The 9,727-nt window shown below is 36.6% G+C and overlaps 1 protein-coding gene across 1 annotated transcript in view; it reads right to left on the bottom strand.

Annotated features, from left to right (window-relative positions):
• Positions 1-6,805: 6,805 nt before the first annotated feature.
• The window catches only part of LOC122098213 (tripartite motif-containing protein 43B-like), a 198,626-nt gene continuing 195,704 nt past the window's right edge, over positions 6,806-9,727 (bottom strand). Inside the window, exon 3 of the mRNA XM_042668677.1 lies at positions 6,806-6,895. Within this exon, the coding sequence (XP_042524611.1) occupies positions 6,806-6,895 (90 nt within the window). The remainder of the gene's footprint in view (positions 6,896-9,727) is intronic.

Below are 9,727 nucleotides of genomic sequence, written 5' to 3'. Positions count from 1 at the left end.
TACAGCAGCTCCTGTACTGAGTACTGAGTATTTCCTTTAATTCGCCATTGTGGAAGAAGAAATAAGAGTATTTGCAGGATAGATACCTTGTTTGACAAACCCTAAAACTTTATAAATGAAAGATGTACCTAGAGGATGGTACAGTTGGTGCAAACTTGAGGTTTTTTTGTTTCATTTTCTTTCACCCAATGGAAATAAACAACTTCAAGATGAAAAGTCTTTATGTTCGCTGTATCATTCAGGTACAATTGCTCATAGACAATTGGCTTTGACTTCTGATCTAGTCCAAACCTTGATTTTAAGGAGAGAGAAGTCTTTACAAATAAATAAAACATCCCCCTAAGGCTTCTGAATTAGTTAACAATAAAACTAGAAAAAAGACTGGAAACAAGTCTAAATTCAAATTGAGCCTAATTCCTGTTACAAATTTCTATCACGGAATAATTTCTATTACTTTTTTTGTTGTTGTATACATATATAAAACATAATAACAATCCCGTGCACCTTTATACTTATTTTCCTATTTCTATGTAAGGTCTTTTTTATTTATTTTACATGAAATTGTATTTTCCTCTGTGTGTCTCTGAATGTGTGTGTGTGTGTGTGTGTGTGTGTGTGTGTACATTGCCAGTACTTTTAAAACTCAAATTGCCTCAGTTCTTGCCTGGCTTTTCCACTCACAGCTGGAGCTCTACCACTTGAACCACACCTCCACTTCTTGATTTTGTTGGATGAGATAAGAGTCTATTGGACTTTTCTCATCTGATTGGCTTAGGATCAGATCTCAGCTTTCTGTGTTGCTAGTATTACAGGTATCAGCTAACATTGCTCATGTGTTCAAATATTTATTTTACTTAATCATTTGCCTCTTTTTATTATTGTCATTATACAGGTGACATACAGATGGGTTACAATTATGTACATCAGCTGAAGAGTACATTTCTTTTTGAAGAGTGTCATCACCTCTTTCCTCATTTTCTTCCAGGTTTTCCTTCCTGAACCCCATCCCTCCCAAGTTGTATAGTTCGTTTTCAACATAGTATCTAGTGAGCATTTCTGCTGCATTTGTTCACCCTTTGTCCCACCATTTCTGTATGCTCCTTTACCCTCCACAAGACAAATAAACTTATGTACAAGATACAAGGTACAGAAATCACAATGATAAACAAAGGATTGAAAACAAAAACTAAAAGCAAAATAACAAAATATAACCCTCTTTCTTCCATTTCTTGGATTTCATTTTGATAAACATCATTTTTATATGGTCATATTGCCTTAGCAATTGAGCCTTTGTGATTCTCTCCTAAGAATATCCACATTTAGTCTCACTGTGTGAATGTCTACGTAAAGTCTTGCATAATTTATCATATCCTAGTATATTTTTTCTCTTTTACCATCTATTGTTTTTAGTTGTAGCTTTATAGGCACATTATAGTTACAACAAATGAGGGAACCCATGCAGCCTATGTTTCTTTGGGTCTGACTTACTTTTCTTAATATAATTTTTCCAAGCCTTTCCACGTCCTTACGAAGCAAAAAATTCCATTTTGTATATATACCACATTTTCTTGACCCATTTGTCAAGGAGAATCTGGGTTGATTCCATTTAATACATTTCTTTCTTTTAATAAGATCACTAGGAATAAAGACTTTTCACTTCCTACATAACACAACTATTCTGAAGAAGCCATGAATGTATCATACAGTTATGGCCATAAGGGTGAACGTGTGAGATAAGTCTGTTCCATCATTACATATAGCCATACCTGAGGCATTGCCTATGAGGCTGAAATCTACCAACAAGAGAACTTCTTTGGAGATAAAGTATCAGGAGATCTGTCTGTTTACTCCACCTTCCTACCCTTTTGGTCAGGGTAATGTATTTTATGTGCTACCTCCACCACATTTTCTGTAATAGCTGAGACATAAACAAATCTTTCCTCTCTAACTCAGAATGGGACTGGTCTACGATGTACTTACTGAAACCATGGACCTCAGACACCAGGAATACAACTTGGAAGAAAAAGAATGTCCCTTAGCAAGGTTACAGCCATGGGGATTGAGGACGAGCATCAACTTTGAACAAGTTTCCAGTGTAAAGACTGGTCACTGACTTATATATAAACTCTGACACATATTTCCATGACCCCAGCTCCGTGAGGCAGTGTTTTAGGAGTAAAGAAGCCAGATGCAACACATTATGGAGAAAAAGACCCAATAAGAGGTAGAAAATGTCAGTTACTGTACCTTTATTTAGGATTTTTCAACCTGTGCCAAGGAGCCCTGTTGCTCTCCCTATCATTTCCTGTAATATTTTCAGGTATTTGATCTTACATTGATATCTATGATGAATTTGGTATTGATTGTGGTACAGGAAGATATATAAGGATCTAACTTCAGTTTTCTATAAACGTATAGCCAATTTTGCCAGCACCATTTGTTGAAGAGAGTGATCCCGTAGTTCTACACCTGACATTTACCAAAAATACCACAAACAAAGCCACACTAAAGCTACCAGCACAACTACTTTCATTGAAGCATTGTTTACCATAGGCAAGATGTGGAATCTATCCAGATTCCCTTCAGTAGATGAATGGATCTAAAAAATGTGATGTACACAATAGAATTTTATGCTTCTATCAGAAAGAATCAAATCATCCCATTCAGAAAGAAATGGAAAGACTTGGGGAAAAATCATATTAATGAAGGAAGCCAGACTCAAAGAAACACAGGCTCTATGGCCTCACTCATTTGTAATAATTAGTATATGTGTAGCATATTCCTGGCAGATGATCACAATAGCTCAATAGCTATGTACATATAACCATATAAAATGATGTTAATCAAAATGAGCTACAAGATATGGAAAAAAGAGGTTTTTTTCTTTCTTTAGTGTACTGTTTGCATTTATTCAGGGGGAAAAACTGAATATGAAAATGATGAGACAAAGGATAAAGGGTGAACCAACGCAACAGTGTTACTCACAAGACATTACATTGGATCTTTACAACTTGTGCAGGAGAGGGGTTGGGGGAAGGGAAAGTGGGAGAAACAAAGGAGGGAGTAACACTATTCAAAACGAAATATACTTACTGCCTTACTTAAGTAACTATAACCTTTACAATTTTTAGAAAAAAAGAAAGAAAGAAAGAAAATGGCAATTACGCTGTTATAATCCCCTGAATTAGAACACTGGGAAAGTTAGGGCACTTTAAGAACCTAACAAATATACCTACACAAGTACATCCCGGTTCATACCTGGCTATGTGTCAAATATTAAGCAACATCAGTAACAGAGGAGAAAAGCAATGATGGCACATCTCTTCACAGAGAACTTCAGTAAAACCAAGTGAAGAAAAGATCATCATGGGCAGTATGCAAGGGGGATAGTTCATCCTCCCTCTGTCCCTCAATACCAGAAAAAGTACTCATGCATGAAATCTTCTTTTAGGTTTCTAGGGCTGTAAGGTGCATTCAGATATTTAATATTAAATCTTAGGAGACTTTTTAAATTTGGTAACTAATTTCAAAGTAAATGAGGTAATCTTTAAGGCAGTGAAGAGTGAACTTTGGAGTCAGTAGAATCAATGTCAAATTCACCTTGTCTACCCTAAAAATTTGCTGTTCCTATTTATTTACATTTTTTCTCCTATACCTTTGATTTCTTAATGTAGTGATATATTTTTGGGGCCATATTGTACATCAAAAATTTGGTATCCAGTTCTCCCACTTGTTGGACAATTCTTCTGGGAGATCTTTATTGAGGACTCTTGTGAGTTCCATGATTCCTTGTCCTTCCCATAACAATGAGATTGGGGGCAAAATGGAATGAATAATAGGAGGAATTGAACCCTCAACAATGTAAACTTACCACTTATGTCAGGGAAATCTACCTGCTATATAATCTGAATTTTTCTTTTCTTGTCTTTTTTTTTGCTCAAGTTTTTATTTGTTTGTAGTGTTCAGTCAGCATTCTCTGCCTGGTCCATCCATGTGGAGAATGCGGAGTTTAGCCCTCATTGCTTTTTTTTTCTTTTTCTATTCAAGGCTAGTGTTCTATATCTATATATACTCCTTGAGCCATACTTCTAGCTTTTTTTTTTTTTTCAAAAATTGGGCAAAGTAGCAGGGTATAAAATTAACCCTCAAAAATCAATGATTCTTCTGTATGCCAACAATGAGAAAAGCGTGGCTGAAATCAGGAAAGTAACTCCATTTGGATTTTTCTTTTATATTTTTTCATCATTTGTGCAGATTATCCCTAAAAAGCTACCATTTTAAATTTACCTCTATTTGAATTACTTCTATGATCCTGGATCAGTCTATAACATATATACATATCAAAGTCCTTTCTTTGACAGAATATACCATAGCTGGTTAGTTGTGGAACCAATTTACTTCTCTTTCTCTTCACTAAAAATTTGACTGCATTTGTAACAATTGCTGTACATAATTATGACTATGTGACTCATTCTGGACTGTGGAACACGTTTGGGATAGATACGGGTCCTTGTAAACTTGGACATAAATGCTTCAATATATGTTTAAACCATTTTCTATTTTCTAGGTTTTTCCTCTTTTGGAGGGATTTGCTGTACACAGCACAGACCTAGAAGAGTGTATAGATGCAAAACAAAAAGGGACAATTGCTTTATCAAATTTAGAAGTCTGATTTTCCAACACTCACAGAAAGAGCATGAACAAAGCCTCTGAGATTTAATGATTTCAGCATTCTGACTGTAAGCAGAATTGGGTTGCATTTCTCCTCTAGTTATATTGTGTTCCATAAAATCAAAATATGTTCTGGACATTTAACTTTATTGTTAGGCACAATCAATAAACACTTGAGAATTCTTTCCAAATTTATGATCTGTGGGACATTACCTGCCACTAAGGGGCAGCTTTACTTAGTGCCATCCATCAACCAAAAACTGTGAAGTGACTTGTTCAATATTTAGGTCTCATAAAACTATCTGAATGCTTATTCTTCGACTTCAGATTAATAGCCAATTGCTGTACAATTTTAAGATAAGCATGGATTAATTACTGATCTTGTTTTTCTTTCCAATCAAAACTGAGCAAAACAGATTCAGAAAATGTACCCTTTTTTGTAGAATTTATATACTTGTCATTTTACAGACTTGCTTTTGTGTCTATGTGTATATAAGAATGTTGTTGCATATGTGCACATATATAAACATTTCTAGTAAGTATATATTTACATAATGAATGGTTGAAGATGTGAATAGGTCATTTTATTCTCTAATAGCTGAAATGAGTCACCCTCAACTCCCAAATACACCTTTCCCAAGAAATCTAAAATTTTGGGCTGGGAAGGTGGCTCAGTGGTAGAGCGCTTGCCTTGCATGCTCGAGGCCCTGGGTTCGATTCCTCAGCACCACATAAGCAAAAAGAAAAAAGCCTCAAGTGGCACTGTGGCTCAAGTGGTAGAGCGCTAGCCTTGAGCTGAAGAGCTGAGGGACAACGCCCAAGCCCAGAGTTCAGGCCCCACGACCCGACCCAAAAAAATTAAAAAAAAAAAGAAATCTAAAATTTTAATATATATGTGTATGTATGTGTGTGTGTCTCTGGGTGTCTGTGTATGTGTATTTCCATGTGCACACATATTAAATATATAACAGAATTATGACTTACTATGCTTATACTGTAATTCTGGATACTTAAGAGGCTGAGATTGGAGGAACATGGCTAGAACCCAGCCCAGGTAGGAATATCTATGAGCTTCCTATTAACAATGAAACAGCAAATAGTATGAAATGGAGCTGTGGCTCAAGTGGTAGAGAGCTAGCCTTGAACAGCGAAGCTCAGAGTCCTGAGTTCAAGCCTCAGCAACACACACACACACATATATACACACACACACAAATCTGTTCCTGTGATGGACACTGGTGGCTTATCCCTACAATCCTAGCTACTGTAGAAACTGAGAAATTAGCCCTGTAGTTCAAAGCCAGCCCAATTAAGAAAGTCTTTGAGATTCTTTTCTCCAATGAATTAAAGGAAGTTGAAAGTGTAGCTCAAATAGTAGAGTTTCAGTTTTGCCTTTAAAAAGCTAGACAGAGTGCAAATTCCTGAGTTTAATCATCAGTACTGGCACTAAAATTAAGCAAGTATGTAAGTGCTCTTTAGAGCTTCTGTTTAATACAATGTAAAGCTTCTATTTAATGTAATGGTACCTTCACAAATGTCACCAGAGCTCTAGAGCAAATGTGTTATCTCCAGGCAGCTCCACAGATTAAGCTATACTACATGTCTCAAAGACAAAAGAGAAAAGAGCTTTAATTGTGGTCACGTTAGAAATAACTGATCAAAGTGTTCTGTTACCCCGGGCCTATCTGTGAAGGGCTGTCATAACTTTGACATTTTTTTAATTTTTTTATTTTATTTTATTTTTTTAATTTTAATTTTAATTTTTTGTGAACATACTGTACAGAGGGGTTACAATTACATGGGCAGGATAATGCGTACATTTCTTATCAAGCATTGCAGCCTCCTCCTTTGCTTACCCTTCACATCCCTTCCCAGCATCACCCCTATTGTAAATGAGTAACCAAAATTTAAAATTAGGGCTTTGTAGAGCTATTAGCTTTGAGAACGTGTTGTCTTCTCCAGCTATGATCTGCCTGACCATTGTCTCAGTGTTCAGGATGGATCTAGAGAAGTCTGCATTGCTGTTAGCACTTGAGCGAGTGAGTAATCTGTGTCTCATAAGATGATTGTTTCTGCTGAGGGTGAAACCTGTTTCCATCCTGGGGCTATTGCTCTCCCTTGAGGAGAAATCTCATCATAGGAAGATTTGCCCTGTGACCCTTGTGTTTGCTGACAGTTCTTTGTCATAAAGACATTTATCAATCACTGCAGTCATTCCTGAAATCTAAGGGAAATATTGAAGAAGAGACTTAAAAGGGGGAAAATTTTGAAGAGACTGAATGAAGACAGAGAGGGACAAAATGGAATTAAAGCACTGATGAGCTGTTTCAAACACAGGTAAGTCATATTACAATTAGATCAGTGCCTCAAACTCCAATGCTTCAATGTTATATAATTCCATTATTGAGGCTTAATAAAAGAGCTTAAATCTGGGAGTCCCAATAGACAATGCACTAATCCACAACTGAGTTCTTTCAAGGTCCTATCTATATATGTCGTGATGATCCCACCGACTGTTTAGCTTGAATGTAGAAAAATGGGCTGTTTCGGACAGAGCCAAAATTAACTTGGTTATCTTTTTGTCCCTTTAAATAGACATCTATTTTGAACCTTTGTTTCTGACCTAATATCATTGTGACTATTAAGTAACATTCTTAGGATACATTGTTAAACTTAACAGACCAATGGCTTCTAAAAATGGAGTGTCAGGCTCTAAGCACAAACTCAAGGATTCTGTACATGTAGTCCACTCACCTGCTCGCATATATATATATATATATATATATATATATATATATAGAGAGAGAGAGAGAGAGAGAGAGAGAGAGAGAGAGAGAGAGAGACAGAGACAGAGAGAGAGAGACAGAGACAGAGAGACAGAGAGACAGAGAGAGACAGAGAGAGAGACACAGAGAGAGATGATATTACTAAAAGCAGGGAGAAGAAATGTATTACACAGCTCAAGAAGCCACAGGAAGATGGGAATTATGCACTTCAGCCAATCTTTAGCCACCTGAGATATAAGCTAGAGCTATAGGTTAAAATATGCAAAGAGGTAAGAGCTTATAGGAGAGTGCTAGATGTAATGAATTAAAGGTCTCAGTTATGAGTATGGGCTGTTGACCATTATCTCATCCATATTCTTGGAGATTCTATAGAAGTGGCTATTGTTACTGGCATGACTTTAGTGATATGCACCAATGCCTGAAAGGTGACCTGCCCTGATATTGTAGCTGCTCTTTTCTTGTGGAATAGTTTATTCTATTCCATCCTTCCTTGCAATTTTCCTATCAAAATGACTGCTTAATGTAAGCACCACCATTTGCAAGAAACTGAATAAGTTAAGCAAAATCCTGTCAGAGGAATTATTCTCTGTAGGGCCTGAAGGTCTGCTTGACCAAAGTGACAGAGAGCCAGATGGGTAAGAATTATTTTTCTGATAAGTTCCTACTTTGGCTCAATGTTTGGTTGATTGCTCAGGTAAACTTTAACATTTTTTAAGTCAGCGAATAACACAAGATTGTGAACCTAACCTCTGACTAATTATAATGATGGACAATAATGCACTAAGAAGTACCCAACCAGTACAATTTCTTATTCGGCTACTGTCCGTAGCCCACCATTCTGCAGGCATAAACTTCACCTTGTGAAGTTCTTTGGAGTTGATGTACTTAATCCTATGTGACATACAATATCCAGAGCTATTTCCTTGATTATTATTACTTTGATTGATTATTATTGTTTTTCTCAATGATGGGGCTTGAATTCAAGGCTAGGCACTATCCTTGAGCTTTTTTGCTCAAGGCTAGTGCTTTCCCACCTTAAGCCACAGTTCCACTTCCATTTTTGGGGGTGGTTAATTGGTGATAAAAGTCTCACAGACTTTCCTGCTTGGGCTGGTTTCGAACCCCGACATACTGATCACAACCTCCTGAGTTGTTAGGATTACAGTCATGAGCCATCAGTGTCAAGCCTGAAATTATTATTTTTTCACTGTTTGGATTGTAATATCATAAGTTGGCTGAGATATTAACTAACTCTATTTGTATCGTGTTTTTTTTAATTTTTTTAATTTAATTTTATTTTATTTGTGAACATACTGTACAGAGGGGTTACAATTACATGGGCAGGATAATGTGTACATTTCTTATCAAGCATTGCAGCCTCCTCCTTTGCTTACCCTTCACATCGCTTCCCAGCCTACCCCCTCCCCCCAATCCCAATCCTTCTCCTCCCCTCTCCCCACCCCCCCCACACACCGACGTTGTAAAGCTCGTTTTGGACATGACAACTTGTACTTCTCATTGTTGCAACAGGTCCACCTGTATCCTTAAACGACTTTTTTTTCCCCATCTCCTCCACAAGTTATACTGACATCAAATATAGTGAAAGCAGGGGTTATACTGTGGGGAAGGGACATACAAAGCAACAAATAAATAATCTTATAAATGCGTTAGAAACAAATGCATGAAAGAAAAAACATTAAAATACATATCTAAGGGTTCATTTTCCTAACATCACAGTATCTGACCTTTTCCGCTTGACTCATACATATAATAGATACTGCAAATAAGGGAAACCATGGGACCTATGTTTCTTTGGGCATGGCTTACTTCACTTAATTGAGATGCGAAAATTGATGGGATATTGACAAGATTAGAGCATTTCCTATCTTATATTCCCTGCTTCTTCTATACCAGGGATGATTTTATTGAATGGAACTCATTACTCATCCTAAATATATTTCTCAGAGAATTATTTCTCCCAAAAATAGTGGCTTTTTGAACAGCACTAACTCATTGTCTTATAATCATATAGTGAAAAATTTGGCATACATTGCAAATCTCAAAGTGCTAGTGACCTTGATTCATTTCTTATCTCCTTCTGCTTATCTCTGGCATTACTTCCCTCCTGGTTATTTTCCTCCAACTTCAAAAATAACAAGTGTACACCAATTTCTTCGTATGATCCGCCTGACCTGTGTTTCTTTGTTACATCTCTTTCTGATCCACCAGCGTTAGATTCTCAACAATTAAGTTTTATAATTAGACTAGGC

Source organism: Dipodomys spectabilis, unplaced genomic scaffold, assembly GCF_019054845.1.
Source record: "Dipodomys spectabilis isolate Male_0828 unplaced genomic scaffold, ASM1905484v1 ptg000464l, whole genome shotgun sequence".
In the NCBI taxonomy this organism is placed as follows: domain Eukaryota; kingdom Metazoa; phylum Chordata; class Mammalia; order Rodentia; family Heteromyidae; genus Dipodomys; species Dipodomys spectabilis.
The sequence above is the reverse complement of the archived record's forward strand: the minus strand, read 5'-3'. Positions and strand labels throughout refer to the sequence as shown.